The sequence below is a fragment of the Phocoena phocoena genome, chromosome 5 (assembly GCF_963924675.1).
Source record: "Phocoena phocoena chromosome 5, mPhoPho1.1, whole genome shotgun sequence".
Lineage (NCBI taxonomy): Eukaryota > Metazoa > Chordata > Mammalia > Artiodactyla > Phocoenidae > Phocoena > Phocoena phocoena.
This window is the reverse complement of record NC_089223.1, coordinates 1,136,433-1,153,309: the sequence shown is the minus strand read 5'-3', so window position 1 is coordinate 1,153,309 and position 16,877 is coordinate 1,136,433. Positions and strand designations below refer to the sequence as shown.

The window sequence follows — 16,877 nt, the reverse complement described above, 5'->3', positions numbered from 1 at the left end:
TTTTCTAAACAAGTGTATCAGATGCTGAGTTGGTACCATGCTTCTGGGACAGCTGAATCGGTCCTCAGATCAAGTGTATCCTCCCCCGTCCTATACTTGTACATTTCTTTTCAAATACCATTAGTTTTAGGTTTCTCCAGAAAGTTGCCCCAGAACGTGCAGTATCTGTTTTAAAGTCTGAGGTAAAGTTCTTGTGTAGGGAAAGGCCATGGTCAGTGCTTGGACGCTCACTGACCTTCTTCCAGAATGGTATTGATTTAGCCTCTCCGGTCTTCAGGTGGGGTTGATTCTATGTATTCTCTGCATGTCCACACTTACAACTTCGGACGCTTATCTAATTGTACGACCCTGTAGTGCACGTTTCCCACAAATATCTCTAATGTGTGTGTGCAGAAATATACATGGTTACCTATTCCACATTTCTCATAGATATCTCCAATCCAATCATCTCAGTTCTCTTCTACGGGAATTACAAATTTTTCTGTGATAGTTGTTTCGTTAACCATCAAATTACCCTATGAGAAAAGGATTACTTGTTTGGTGTAATTCATGATTTCTGAGGCCTAGATTTTTCTCAGTCTTATATTTTGCAAGTTGGGAGTCTAGTACTACTCCTAAGTAAGTGAAATTTTTTGAAAACATAATTCAAAATCGTTCTTAAGTCATCGAAAACCATTCATCTGGATCTAGAGATTTAACTCATTCAAAGTTAAGCCCATCTTGGGCTTTAATTCTTTTTGATGATCATTGCTCCAATTTTCAGTTTAAAGATTATCCCACTTCACGGGCAAGGCAAAAGCAAAGACAGAGCTTAGGCGTTTTAATTTTTCTCTCTTCCATCCAGTTCTATTACACCAGCTTCCCTGCATATTAAGCCGATGTGTGTCCGTTTGTATCACTACAAATATAGCTGAGTTATTCCCTCTTTTGCTTTCCTTTAGCATTTTCCTTGAGTTTCATTCAACCACTGTATCAAAGCTAAGTTTACAGACTTAAAAGTCTCATAAAATATAATGATATCACTATAGTAGTGTTTTGGTATAATATTATAGCATAATAGTATCATTAAGATTGATTCTTTGTATCAAGCCATTTTAGCCAAAAACAAAAAATGTTTTCTCTTAATTTCCCCGTCTCCCGAATAGGAATTCTCAAAAAAAAAGCAAGACGGGAGCTTTACATACATATAAACTTAGATGTTGCCTCTTCCTTGAAACACTTTTGAGTTTCCCGCCAGTCCCAGCGTAACTCATTCCTCCTCTGTGCATGTTTAGGACTTTAAAGATATCTCTATAAGCTAACTGTTATTATTTCCTAATTATTATTTATTTGTATTTGTTTCTCCCAAATTGAGAACTCAGAGTAAAGATCCCGTCACAGTGTAGCACTCAAGAGTGGGGACTCCAAGGCTGGGCATCCAGGGTTTGAATCTGACATTTGTTAGCTGTGTGACTTGGAGCAAATTACTTCGTCCCCTGGGCCTCGATTTCTCCATCTGTGAAGTGAGCTGTCACCCCTCGTGCCTTATTATGAATAAGGCTTAGGACAAGGTCTGGCACATTTCAAGCCCTCAGTACATGCTAGCCATTGTCTCACTCACCTTCACTTCCTCCCTGTTCCTAGCCTCATTAAAGCATGGCAAACGATCAGTAAAGATTTAATGAATTTGCCCAGAGGTAGGACGGTATTCTCTTTCTGGCAAAAAGATCTATAGGAGACTGACAGAAGAAACAGATTTGCTCCTTTCTTCCATTCTTAAGCAGCATGATGAGTTTCACCTTGTTTATATCCTCGTATATTTAGGGTCACTTCTTTCCTTAACAGGTAGTGTTTTCTTGCTTAGATCTGTCTGTTTGGGGGAAATAAATATACCACCCAATTGCCTTATTCTAAGTGAGCCCCATCACTCAAGGTTCTATGCCGCCCAGAATTTTGGGCATCATTCCTCGATGGGTCTTTCTGTGCCTGATCTGTTCTGTCCGCAGTCTCTGGTTTTAGCTTTTCCCTGGATTATTTTTTCATGGCCTCGTAATTTTAGTTTGAACCTCTTCCTCAACATTTTTGTGAGATGTGCTTCTACCTTGTTTCTTTTCTGTGTCATAAGCTATGTCCTAAAAACCAAATTCTCTTCTTTAACATTATCTGGGACCAGCTGGTCATCTTCCAAGTCTCTCTTTGTCTCCCAAAGTCCAAACTTTCAAAGGGAATTGAGAGGGAAAACACTGATTATCACCCACCCCTCCACACCACGTACAAGACCTTAACGTCACTGGAACATTACGAGATTCTTCTGCTATTTGTAAATGTCCACAGGTATCAGTGGATGAAGACTGGGCATGTGGGGGGGACGTTTATCTGGCGAATGCATGTTGCGTAAGCACCGCAGAGGAAGGGAAGACTGTGAGATCGCAGCCTGGTGTCATCGACTGTCAGGACTGTATATGGCGGCCTCTCTAACCATTAGCCTTCATAGTTATTTTTCCCCTGCCAACTGGGAAAATGTATACAAGTGGACGTAGGATTTAAAGACATTGTCTATGCCAATATCGCAGTGTATCTCCACCCAACCTCATTCCAGAAGCCATTTGTGGCGCGAGTGTGCTGCTAAGGTATAGTGCCAGCATCTTAAGAGAAGTTGGCTTTGACACCGCCTTGTGTTGGTCAAAAACAAGAAATCAGTACCAACCCATGATCTATATTCAATACTCATTGGGTTCCGTTTCTCATTAACATAATAGTCTTAGTAATTTTTATTCTGGAATTGCAAATGTAATGGAGAATCTTTAAAAGTTTACTGTTTCTCATCGTTGTCGTAAGATTTTACAGTTTATCTCTCTAGGAAGAAGGTTACTAAATAAATAGAGTGTATGACTAGTAATGTTCTGAGTCTTGATGAAGTTAGAATCCATCACTGCAACTTTAATCATTTCTGTTTGGCAGAAGTCCAGACACTGGCTGTGCCACTCATTCTCTCTAAGCTTCTGTTCACTCACATGTAAAATAGGGGTAATAACTGCAAATTACTTCGTAGAATTCTTGTGAGTTAAAGTATGTAAAAACATTATCAGAGCGCCTGGCAACCCATAAGCATTCAAAAAACGTTACCTGATTAACCTTCGATATGATCACATACTCCAAATGAGGGACCGTTCTCTGTTTTTCTGCTTTAAATCTTCAAGTAAGACAGTCATAAAACCTGACCTTTGGCTTTTTGGATTAATGAATATTTCCAGCAATGCTGTCTTTTAGAAGCTGCTCTATGAGGTCATCCGTGTCAGACCCAGAAAGCAGAGAAACTGGACGACTTCTTATTGTCCTGTGCTCTAGGCTTTGTTCGTAAGCCAAAGCCACATAATTTCTAAAACTTCGCCATTTCTGTCATAAGACCCAAAATGTAATAATACACATTGAGTAGTGAGTTCTTATCAGATACGTCAGATAGTCTCTTACAGCGTACATAGCCGTGCCCTTCCGTCACAGTGTGAAAAGGGTGTGTTTGGTATCAGTGTCCGTTGTGCTATATTTCTGGTTAAGAATCTCAACCATCCAAACTGCAAATAACTTCATTTAATAGAGGCATTCTTGTCATTGTTGCCAAACCGTCTACAGTGCACTAGGACCCAGTTGCAGAAAGTTAGCTGTGACCGAGGCTGATGTCTACGAAGTACGAGTAATCCTGTCTCATCAAGTTGACGGAGGACTTGACCTTTGGCCAAGGGCGTGAATGAGTGGCAATAACTGACTGAGACTCACCTGCAGACCATGTTTCTTTTCGCAGCATCGCAGTACTTGCCTGCCTTGCTTCAAGGATAAATATTTGCTAAGTGTGTGAATAAATGAATGAGTGAAAGAAACCAACAAACAGAAATGTGCAGTAGTGGTTCCAAGACACCTAACCGAGGTGAAATTCTTTCTAATACAGTTAGGTGCGTAAAGGAAAGCGGGCATGGCATGGTGGGTCTTTCCATTTAAGGACGTTTTTTTTTTTTTAGTTTAGTTTATTAAAGTATAGTTGATTCACAACATTGTGTTAATTTCTGCTGTACAGCAAATTGACTCAGTTATACACATACGTACGTTCTTTTTCGTATTCTTTTCCGTGATGGTTTATCCCAGGATACTGAATATAGTCCCCTGTGCTCTGCAGTAGGACCTTGGTGTTTATGCGTTCTATATGTAATAGTTGGCCTCTGCTAACCCCAGACTCCCACTCCCTCCCTCCCCCACCCCTCCCCCTTGGCAACCACAAGTCCGTTCTCGTGTAAGGATTGTTCTTTATTCTGAGCAGCCTCCTTCCAAATCGTTGGTGTTAAAAGATCCTTCCTTTCATACAGTGATGACGATCATTTGTGATTTCTCTGAGGAGTGGGGGAGTGTTCATCCTGCCTTCAGTGGTTAAAAATTAAAATGTGTAGGTCGCTGTTGGACCCCGAGATTCTGGTCTGAAATTGACCTTGTCCGTGAAATCAGAAGTTGCAGACGTGGCCTGATTTTAAAGGTGGTTTCCATCGTTCCCTTTCAGGTCCTTCAGTTGCGACCCAAGACGGGCGTCCGGGGGCTGCATAAGTCGCTCACGGACGTGGCCCTGGAGCACCACGAAGAGTGTGACTGCGTGTGCAGGGGGAACCCCGGGGGATAACGCCTCGCGGTGGCTCAGGGCTGCCACTGCGACAGAGCTCGTGCCTTATCTCCATCCACAATCCCGGCTGGCTGTTGGTTCCAGGGCCCTTTCATCTTCAGGATTTACAGCGTGTTCTGAGAGAGGAGATACCACGCAGAAGTAGGGGTTGTGCAACGGCCCTTTGGAGGAGAGGCCCCACGACAGGAGAAAAGTCCTTGCCGGGGAAAGGATGAACCTTGTAGATTCCTAGTTAGTGGCAAAGTCCCCACGTGCGCCCTTGGCTGCATCTGTGTCTCTTGTCTGGATGTGGCCTAGGTTCATGTCAGCACAGGAAACACTGCCCCTAAGCCCCTGGTTCTGTCGCCTTGCTTAACTCTAAAGCCCCCTGCTCTGGGCCTACAGTCACAGAAATCTGGGATTGTTTCTCATTCACATGCATAAGCCAGAGGGTTCTAAGTTCTACCAACGTGGGTTTAAAAAAAGAACTGTGTTGCCATGAATTAAACTTGTGTCACGCTGATAGGAAAGACTGGATTTTCCCTATTTCTTGCTCAGATTTCTACCACTTAGAAGAACAGACCTCCATCCACGGTTTGGAACAGACAAACCTGAGAAGAAGAGTGGCCTTATCTTCACTTTATAAGTTGGTTTATTTGTGTTATTGTGTACATTTTTATAGTCTCCTTTTGACATTATAACTGTTTGCTTTTCTAATCTTGTTAAATATATCTATTTTTACCAAAGGTATTTAATATTCTTTTTTATGACAACCTAGATCAACTATTTTTAGCTTGGTAAATTTTTCTAAACAGAATGGTTATAGCCAGAGGGACGAAGATGATATAAAATATTGTTGCTCTGACAGAAATACATGTATTTCCTTCTTGTATGGTGCTAGAGCTTAGATCAGTCTGCATTTTAAAATACTGACATGGGAAATGGATAGAATTTGATAAGTGGCAAAGACTCTTGGAAAATAAGTAAATATGTCATCTTCCACTCCCCTTACTGGAGACGCCAGCAAGAAGCAGCATATTCCCGTAGGCATCCTGGAATTACTAACCCCTAACCCTTATTTTGGGGAATGTGAGCCTAGCTCAGTAGAACATAAAGCACCTTGAAGAAAGAGACCTGACAGCCTCCTGACAAAGCATGCTTGGCTGTCCTGTAGGACCACATCCTATTTATTGTGATGTTCCGGTTGGATTGTCTTTAAACTCTGTTCCATGCACTTGTATAAATACATGAATATTTTTATGTACAGAAGTATATCCTTTAACCGATTCACTTATTATACTCTCTGGCAATTAAAAAGAAAATCAGTCAGATCCTTTGCTTGTAAAATGTTTAATATTGTGCCTAGGTTAAGTGGTGACTATTTGAATTAAAAATGTGTTGAATCACCAAATAAAAAAATGCAGCTGTTTCGGGGAGAAACTGAGTGTGTGTTTGCAAGATTTGTCCCTTAAATGCCAAGAAAATAAAAGCGACAGACTTTTGTGTTACCATGATTTTTATTAGGCAAAAGCTGGTATCAATTCAAAAGACAGGCAGAAAAGTGACCATTTCTGGTGAGACTTTCCTGCCCCTGGACTCCAGTGCTTTTGTGCAGTAGTTTTCTTTTTCCCAGTCATCTTGAGAGTAATTGCTGGTAAATTAAATTGCAGATGGCTTGGAGTTGCGTGTGGTTAATGAAATGCCTGATGATAGCTTGTATGGTGGTATGCAGCTGACAGTGGGCGGGGATCCGGTAACTTTCCACTCTTGTCTTCATTTCCAACGGCTGGTACTAGAGGGGCTGAGCCCAAGTCCATGTGGCACGTGGATCCACACAGTTTACACGGCACTCCTCCAGGTGGCGGCCTCAGTTTCAGAGGTAGATCTCTATGCAGGCTGGTATCTTCAACACCTGATCCCTGCCTTTGAACTTGCCCGGGAGCCATCTAGGTCCCAGACTCTTCTTCCAAGGCAATACCCTTTCCGGCACTTTTCCACCTGGCAGTCCTACCCTGCGCCCAACCATGTGGAAGACAAATGAAAAGTGAAAATCCGTGCTGTGTCTTATTGACTTATTTTCATAGTTGTGTTGCAGGTCCCTGGAGGCTGATTAGATACAGCCCAGCTGCTCCCCCGGAAGCTCTATGCTGCCTCTCCCTCTGGGCGGTTGACGACGCTCATTAGCACAGTCGAGAGGCTCTGAAATCTAAGAGCAGTGATCGGTGGAACTGTGTTCAAGCCAGCACCTCCAACTGTTTGTCTTTAATTTATTTTATTGAAGTATAGTTGATTTACAATGGTGTGTTGGTTTCTGCTGTACTGCAGAGTGATTCAGTTACACATACGTGTATCGGTACATTCTTCCTCGTATTCTTTTCCATGATGGTTTATCCCAGGATATTGAACATAGTTCCCTGTGCTCTACAGTATGACCTTGTTGTTTATCCATCTTATATATAATAGTTTGCATCTGCTGACCCCACACTCCCGATCCATCCCTCCCCTCCCCCCCTCCCCGTTGGCAACCGCAAGTCTGTTCTCTATGTCTGTGAGTCTTCCTGTTTCGTGTGCTAGCACTCTGTAGGGACCAATGGTTCCGGACTCATCTATTTCAATAATTTTTTTTTTTTTTTTTTTTTTTGCGGTACGCTGGCCTCTCACTGTTGTGGCCTCTCCCGTCGCGGAGCACAGGCTCCGGACGCGCAGGCTCAGCGGCCATGACTCACGGGCCCAGCCGCTCCGCGGCATGTGGGATCTTCCCAGACCGGGGCGCGAACCCATGTCCCCTGCATCGGCAGGCGGACTCTCAACCACTGCACCACCAGGGAAGTCCTATTTCAATAATTTCCTCCTATGTGTATTGAAATGTTCATTATATACTTTTGCACTCTGCTTCAGAAAGCATTTGAACAGCCACCTACACCAAATCCAATTTCTTTAGTAACTCCTAAGGCATTATAGTAATTTTTATTCAGTTTAAACCTATATAAAATTTTAGGAAGAAATTTAGTAGTTTGGTAGGAAATAGAGCTTTTAACATTAATAACTTCATTATTTTAAAAGATTATAAATGCAATCCCAGCTAGCTTTTTTTTTTTTTTAACAAATAGGAAAGCTGGTCCTAAAATGCATGTGAGGATGCAAGGGACCCAAATAGCTAAGAAATCTTGGAAAAGAACTACAAATTCAGAGGACTCACGCTTCCCAACTTTGAAACATACTACAAAGCTATAGACATAGTGTGGTAAGTCTAATCAATTTAGACATGCAGCAAATTGAGAGTCCAGAAGTAAACCCTTACGTTTACGGTCAACTGATTTTAGCCAGGCTGCCAAGACAATACAATGGTGAAAGGGTATTCTTGTTTTCAGCAAATGGTGCTAAGACCACTGGGTATCCACATGCAGAAGAATAAATTTGGACCCTTACCTCACACCATATACAGAAATTAACTCAAAATGAATCAAAGACCTAAATGTAAGAGGTGAAATATGACACTCTTAAGAAAGACATATAGGGGGAAATTCTGAGGGCCTTAGATTTAGGTGATCATGTCTCAGATATGATGCCAAAAACACACGTGACAAAAAAATAAACTGGGCCTTATTAAATGAAAAACTTTTGTTCTTCAAAGGACATCATAAAGAATATGAAAAGAAAAACCACAATGTGAAAAAATGTTTGCAATTTATATATCTGATTAGGGTCTTACATTTAAAATGTATAAAGAACTCTCACAACTCAACAATAAAAAGATAATTCAATAGAAAAATGAGCAAAGGGCTTGAATACACATTTCTCAAAAAATATATGTATATACACAAATGGCCAAGAAGCACATAGAAAGATAGCTAACGTTATTTGTCATTAGGGAAATGCAAATTAAAATCGTGAGATAACCACTTTACACCCCCTGGAAAGGCGAGAATCCAAAAGACAGACAGTAATAAGTGTGGGGGAGGATGTGGAGAAATTGGAGCTTTATACATTGCTGGTCAAATTGTAAAATCGGGAGCTTCCCTGGTGGCGCAGTGGTTGAGAGTCCGCCTGCCGATGCGGGGGACGCGGGTTCGTGCCCCGGTCCGGGAAGATCCCACATGCCACGGAGCGGCTGGGCCCGTGAGCCATGGCCACTGAGCCTGCACGTCCGGAGCCTGTGCTCCACAACGGGAGAGGCCACAGCAGTGAGAGGCCCGCGTACCTCAAAAAAAAAAAAAAAAAAATTGTAAAATTGTGTGGCCACTTTGGAAAACAGTGACGCAATTCTTCAAAACCTTAAACCCAAACCTAATATATGACTCAGTAACTCCACTCCTGGGTATATACTCAAGAAAATTGAAAGTCTTGCATGTGACAGTTCATAACAACATCTTTCATGATAGTCAAAAAATAGAAACCACCCAAATGTCCATCAACTAATAAACGGATAAACCAAATGTTGTGTATCCATGCAATGGAATATTATTAGGCAATAAAAAGCAAAGAAGTACTGATACAGGCTACAGCTTGGATGAACCCTGAAAACATTATGCTAGGGAGAAGAAGCCCTTCACAAAAGGCCATAGAATGTATGATTCCATCTATATGCAATGTTCAGGATTGACAGGTCTATACAGAAAGAAAGGGGACTAGTGTTTTGCCAGTGCCTAGTGGAAGGGGGTACTATTGGTGAGTACAGGTTTTCTCTTTGGAGTGATGAAAATATTCTGAAATTTGATAGTGGCGATAGTTATTTGAATATACTAAAAACCACTGAGTTACACACTTCAAAAGGGTGAAATTTTTGTGTTCAAATTGTATCTCAATGAAGTTATTTTTTTAATTACAAGTGCAGTATTTTTTAAAATTATATACTGCAGCATTTAAGAAATAAAGCTCCCTTCAAAAAAACAAACAACAACAAAAAAAACAAGGAATAAAGTAAAAAAAAAATCTAAAATTCTATCACCCTAGCCCACACCATTTCTATCTATGCCTGTCAGTGTAGAGATAAGTGAATGGGTGCTATTAGGGGATTACTGGACTCAGTTGTGTCCCCAGTAGTAGTGGCTGATGTCTGTACCTTTGCCATGGCTATATGTTCCCATTTGAATTTGGTCTTTGCCATGTCTTGCTCTAACCTACGGGAGGAAAGTACCTGTGACAGGTGCCATGTGCTGGCGCAGACGGTTTGCTGTCTTTGCTGCCATCACCAGAAGAGTGTGCTCCAGAGAGCACCCTGGACCAGAACTCCTGCTGCTTTTCTGAACCCAGTCCCTGCCGTGGGGTCAAGTCCTGCTGAGCCCAGGCAACCCACATGCACTTGGGTGAGAAACGAACAATTCTTGCTGTAAGCTGCTGGGGTCTTGAGGGTGTTTGTTACACAACATTATTTGGCGAGAGTGACTAATAGGTATTTCATTTAAAAGGAGGTCATATCATACTTGCTGTTTTTTAGTGAAACTTTCCTGAATACCTTCACTTGAAACTTACGGACAGAAAATTGAAATGGGACAGAAAAATATGTACTTTGGAAAATGTTTCATCAACACAAGATATAATCTGCTTAAACGATCCCACTAAAATTGTGAAAAAATGTTCTTGAAAATGTTAAAAACATAAAACCACTTGCAAAGCACTTGCTTCTAGTTCAGTCAGCATCTGTCATTTTGCTGTTAAGAAGAGGAAGTAAGCTCTTGGACAATGTGGTCCACCTCTTCAGTAACCATTCTCACTGTAGTTTATTATTTATGTTTTTTTGTTTGTTTGTTTGGTTTTGTTTTTGTTTTTGTTTTTTGCGGTACGCGGGCCTCTCACCGTGCGGCCTCTCCCGTTGCGGAGCACAGGCTCCGGACGCGCAGGCTCAGCGGCCATGGCTCACGGGCCCAGCCGCTCCGCGGCACGTGGGATCTTCCCGGACCGGGGCACGAACCCGTGTCCCCTGCATCGGCAGGCAGACTCTCAACCACTGCGCCACCAGGGAAGCCCTATGTTATGTTTTAATAAACGTTTAACTAATACAAAACATTGAAACATTTAATAATAATGTTTAATGTTTATATTTTTAATAAGCTCTTTTATAACTTAAAGCATCTTGGGAAATTTTCTTCTGTTCTTTAGGTTATTTTTCTCTCCAAACTTTCTCTCTCTCTCACTCTCCATCCTTCCTTCCTTCCTTCCTTCCTCTTTCTTTATAAAACATTAGGTTATTTATATAATCTCCATGCCTTTAATTCTTCTCTGATTAGTTACATATGTATAGTTTACGTCCAGAATACTGTTTACTCTGTGTGGGAAGGGTAAATTCTTGACTCCATTTTTACTTTTCTACAACTTGTTTGCCAACCAGAACTACAGTTTGAGGATTAGATATTATATTCTATTTAATTTTCTGTTTCTTGTGGAGGAAGGAGGTCAAGAGCATTTGGAGAAATGTGCAGATTTTTTTTTTTTTTTAAGTAAGTATAGTTGATTTACAGTGTGTTAATTTCTGCTGTACAGCAAAGTGATTCAGTTCTACACAGATATATATTCTTTTCCGTATTCTTTTCCATGATGGTTTATCACAGGATATTGAATATTATTCCCTGTGCTATACAGTAGGACATTGTGTTTATCAATCCTATATATAACAGTTTGCATATGCTAATCCCAAACTCCCAGTCCGCCCCTCCCCTACACCTTTCCCCCTTGGTGACCACAAATCTGTTCTCTATATTTGTGAGTCTTGTTTTTGTTTCATAGATATGTTGATTTGTATCATATTTTCGATTCCACATTTAAGTGACATCATATGTTATTTGTATTTCTCTTTCTGACTTACTTCGCTTAGTATGATAACCTCTAGGTCCATCCACGTTGCTGCAAATGGCATTATTTCATTCTTTTTGATGGCATCAGAAAGGGATGTAAATAAACAATCCCTTTTAAAATCGCATCAAAATGTAAAATAAAATACTTAGGAATAAAGCTCACCAAGGAGGTGAAAGATGTATATGCTGAGAACTACATAACATTAAAAAAGGAAATTAAAGACGATTCAAAGAAATGGAAAGATTTCCCATGCTTTTTGATTGGAAGAATTAATGTTGTTAAAATGGCCATACTACCCAAAGCAATCTACAGATTTAATGCAATCCCTATCAAATTACCCATGACATTTTTCACAGAACTAGAATAAATAGTCCCAAAATTTATATGGAACCATAAAAGATCCAGAATTGCCAAAGCAATCCTGAGGGAAAAGAACAAAGCAGGAGGAATAACGCTCCCAGACTTCAGACAATACTACAAAGCTACAGTAATCAAAAGAATCCTGCTCAGCCCCCTTGTAAAATATCTCATGCCGGGATTCACTCTGGGAGAAGCATCCACTCTTCATGGAGTGGGGAAAGGAGAGAGGAAGGTTTCAGATCATATTCAAGACTCGTGCAAAGACCTTGAGTCTCTCCTTTTGCCTGAGGACATCAGCCCCCACTCTCCGATTTCCATGTTTCATCTGCCTCCCCAGAAACCATTGCTCCTTGCCCTTCTACTCACAACAGAGAGAAATATAATGCTACCTCCTCTGACTGCTTCTCTTTAAAGTTAGCCATATTTGTGAGGATGCTTAGAATTTTACCTCAGTCCTGTATCTGGAAAGAGGGGTTGGAATGGAGATTATCCTAAGCCTCACCATAAACTCCTCTTTCACTCTTAAATTCTCATTCATGTAGCAGGAATATGTCCCTTTCTTGGATGCTACTAGCAACTGAACTTTTTGTTGGAATTTCGTTTCTGAGATTAAGCTCCCCTTGACTGTTATTATCCTGGTGTTAGAAACTCTTTTAATATTATAAATTATTGTGACTCTAATGATCATTTAATTTTTGCTTAAAAATTTTTTGCTACCGAAATAAGCTATTTCCATTTTATACGTATAAACTAAATATTATCTGACTCTATGAAATATGAACTCTGTCTTTAAATCTTGCTGCAGGTTTAATTTTTAAAATTATTAATGCTACTCAGTACTAGGTGGGTGGTGGATGTTTTGCCCATCTGTTCAGAAAGACTGAGATATTACACTAGTCTAATTTCAAGGTCTTCCACAGAAGTCAGGTAGAAAAAAATGCAATTATTTTCTAAGCTAAATTGAAATTCTGTACAAGTGTTTTTTAATCTCCTGTTTAGGCAAAAAACAAAGTATTTTAAATTTTGTAACGGTCTTCAATCCATTTAATCAGTAAATACTAAGAAGTACAAAATTTAACTCTGTTTAAAGAGCTTAGTATTACCTCCTTAAGTGACACCTCCAATATAAGTCAAACCCATGACAACCCACTAAACACTATATGAGTTTCCTGTTAAAAGAAATCCTAGGGGAAAAAATTATCAATTTTAGTACAGTTATTTAAAGAAGTACCTGATGGACCTACCAATAGACAACTAGCTCCAATGACATCCCAGATAGACAGATGTAAATAAAATATCATTTATATGAAATAACCTAGTTTCTGGTGTAACTAAAATGTGTATATATTTAATACAAATAAGCAATAGACAAGTTTTAAGGAGCAATTCCCTCCAAAATCCAGAAAATAAGACGCATTCCAAGTAACCTGCGCAAGGAATAAAGTTAATATCTCCTAATGCAGATGCTATTTTCTTCAAGACAGTATGTGTGGTAGGGCTTATCTTCCAAATTTCCAGACTGGCAGTCTTAATTTCAGGGTGTTCAGAGTTCAGCAACTATGTGTCATATGTATCCGGAACAAAATCTATTACAAGGAGAGCAGGAAATACATGAATAATTCATTGACCAGATTTGATGTGCCTTGTTTTCAATCCTCAAGCTGTGATCTGAAAACATGATTTGCCAGCATTTGAGCAGAAGCAGGAGGGAGGGAGCTGGGATCGCTTCCAGCTTAGCTCCTGGAAACTCTGGAGCCTGAGGGGCTACTGGACTTGACTACCTTGAGAAGAAACTGACCAGAAGCAAAAAGCAGAAGACGAAGAGGCTCGTGTTGACCAATCCTATGGTGAATATCTTTAGAAGTCTTCTGGAAGACGTGATAATTCAACCAACGAATTTTTGACTGCCATCGTATATTTGGATGGCTTAATGTACGGGATTTGCTAAATCAACTTTTTCCTGTATTGCATAAGGCATATCTGCTTTGACAATATATTGTGTCATCATCGTGGAATTAAGGCAAACGAATAGTTGTTAACAAGACGTACGTCTTGCCGCCGTCAACTGGCATGGTAATAAATCAGAGTGATTTGTTTCTAAACTGTCTTTTATCCGAAACCACTTCACTACTTTGCAATGATTACCTTTGTGGAAAGTTTTTCATCTTGATGTCTGCAGCTGGAGACTGAGTCAGGAAGTGAGAATGTACCATGACGGAGTAATTACTCGGCATCACACACAGACATGTAAAAACATTTGAAGACAATTATGAGGTCCATATTTGGTTTCTCTTCCTGGGAGAAGGCAACTGTTGTGCCGGCACTTGCGTCTGCTTTTAAAATTAGCCTGCGAATAAACAAAACCTGTGTTCTTCTCTCTGTAAAACAAGCTTCATTTTTACTCTTGAACTTGATCAAAGATGTTGCCCGATGTCTGTTGAGGAAAACGTAGACCGTGGGTGCTCAGTAAAATCCTGGGATCAAAACAGGTCATGAAGCCCTTTGCCTCCGTCGCCAGACTACTGCTGCTTCTGTTCTTATAGAGTCACTTTTTTTATTGAAGTAGAGCTGGTTACAATGTTGTCTTAGTTTCAGGTGACAGCAAAGCGATTCATATGTATACGTATTCTTTTTAGCTTCTTTTCCATTAAAGGCTCTCAGGAGATATTGAGTACAGTGCCCTGTGCTACACAGTAGGTCCTTGTTGCTTACCTGGTTTACATATGGTAGTGTGTATCTGTTATTCCCCAGTTCCTAGTTTATCCCTCCCACCCCTTATCCCTTGGTGACCGTAAGTCTTGTTTTCTTTTCCTTTTGAATTTTATCTTATTTTCTTATACAGCAGATTCTTATTAGTTATCCATTTACATATTAGTGTGTATATGTCAATCCCATGTCTTCTACATCTTTGACTGTATCTCTGTTTTGTAAGTAAGTTTATTTGTATCATTTTTGAAGATTCTATTTATAAGCGATACCATTTTCTGTCTGACTTATCTCAGTCAGTATGACAATCTCTAGGGCCATCCATGTCACTGCAAATAGCATTATTTTGTTCTCTTTATGGCTAATATTCCATTGTGTATTTGTACCACATCTTCTTTATCCATTCATCTGTCGATGGACATTTAGGTTGCTTCCATGTCTTGGCCATTGTAAATAGTGCCTCAATGAACACTGGGGTGCATGCATCTTTTCGAATTAGAGTTTTCTCCAGAGATATGCCCAGGAGTGGGATGATTGGATCATATGGTAACTCTACTTTTAGGTTTTTAAGGAACCTCCATAGTGGCTGCACCAATTTACATTCCCACCACCAGTGTAGGAGGGTTCCCTTTTCTCCACACCCTCTCCAGCATTTATTGTTTGTAGACTTTGTGATGATGGCCGTTCTGACTGGTGTGAGCTGATACCTTGTTGTAGACTACCGCTGTTTCTATCAGACATGATCATGGTGCCTAAAGTCCTTAATGTGCCCACTTGTCACCCTGCAGTTACAGCGGATACACTCTGGGCTCAAAGATTCTGAGATGCTTTGACAGGGCACGGCCCAGCCCTCTCCTCCTCAGGTTTCGCAGGCAGCCCTCTGTCCCACAGTCACGCCATAGAAGTAGATTCATCATAGCCTCAATGACCACCCTAAGATCTCACATACGATACTTGTTCGATGAATTTTGAAGCAATACATTTAAAAGTCAACATCCAAATTACTTTCTTATCGCCTCTCATGGTTCCAGTTGGTCCATGAGATGATTCACAGCCATTTAATCACGTGTAACCCATGGTTAAGTACCTAGGTAGTGTCCTGATATTATTATAGATGCAAATTCCTGATGTTTCTCAGAACCGCCCCCCCCAAAATCCACTAAATTTCCTTTTTGTTTGCTTAACAAGTTGACTGTAAAATTGGTTCCTAGAATGAAGATCTGTACCTAATTGCTCAAACTTACGAATGTAAACGATCATTCAGTTAAAAATGGCCTTTGAAGTCAAGGCTTCAATACGATAACCAGTGTTCGAACATAACCTGAGTGTTACATATAAACTTCTACCACTTTTCCTCATATGTTAAATCCGTGAATAGTTTAAACTACGTGCCTTCTGAGATTTCTCCCTGCTCTCACATTGAAAACTTCATTTGATATCACTCATATGTGGAATCTAATAAAAAAAATGACACAGATGAATTTATTTACTAAACAGAAATAGACCCACAAACATAGAAGTCAAATTTATGGCTACCAAAGGGGAAAGGTTGGGGAGAGGGATAAACTAGGAGTTTGGGATTAACATACGCACACTACTATATGTAAAATAGATAACCAACAAGGACCTACTCACAACTCTGTAATAACTCTACTCAATACTCTGTAATAACCTATAAGGAAAAGAATCTGAAAAAGAATAGATACATATGTATGTATAACTGATTCACTTTTCTGTATACCTGAAACTAACACAATAGTATAAATCAACTCTACGTCGATAAAAATTTTTTAAAGAAGAAACTTCATTTGAAAACATTCAGCGAGGGTAGACAGTACTCACTGGGTCAGGATTTCTTCAGACAGTTCAAAAAACAAATCTATTTGCCAGCAAATTCCACCCATCAGTCCAGGTTTTGACCTTTGTAAAAACTGAGGCTCTCTCCTTCACATATTGGAAGACAACTTGCCAGTTTTTTCTCTGAGTTGCCTTTCGCAAGTGAAGCCTGCCAGTGCCCATACTAAACCTCAGATGTCACGGCTTCATATTCTGTTCTGTGTGTAGACCACTTGTCTTAAAATTGCATCCTGATTCCCAAAGCCTGCTGAGACCAGAACTTTCTTTGGCCTGGCTGTGGCATTCTTGTTAAAGTAGCCTAGGTTTGCAACAGCTGGTCTAGCACCTTGAAATACAAGTGGGGCTCGTGCACGAGTCGCATCCCTTGGAGTCTGTAGGAATGCAGACATGGGTCTCCGCAGAAGACCTACTGGGTTGGGATCTGTATTTTAATGAGCTCCTCAGTGATTCACATCCACATAAAGTTCCAGAAGCACTGACATGGTAGAGGTCTCTAGGTGTTGGTGTACACTGAGCTGTGGTCAACAGACGGAACCAACGTCTG

At 40.4% G+C, this 16,877-nt stretch overlaps 1 protein-coding gene across 1 annotated transcript in view; it reads left to right on the top strand.

Annotated features, from left to right (window-relative positions):
- Positions 1–4,639, top strand: part of PDGFC (platelet derived growth factor C) — a 216,769-nt gene extending 212,130 nt beyond the window's left edge. Inside the window, exon 6 of the mRNA XM_065878195.1 lies at positions 4,523–4,639. Within this exon, the coding sequence (XP_065734267.1) occupies positions 4,523–4,639 (117 nt within the window). The remainder of the gene's footprint in view (positions 1–4,522) is intronic.
- The last annotated feature ends 12,238 nt before the right edge of the window (positions 4,640–16,877 follow it).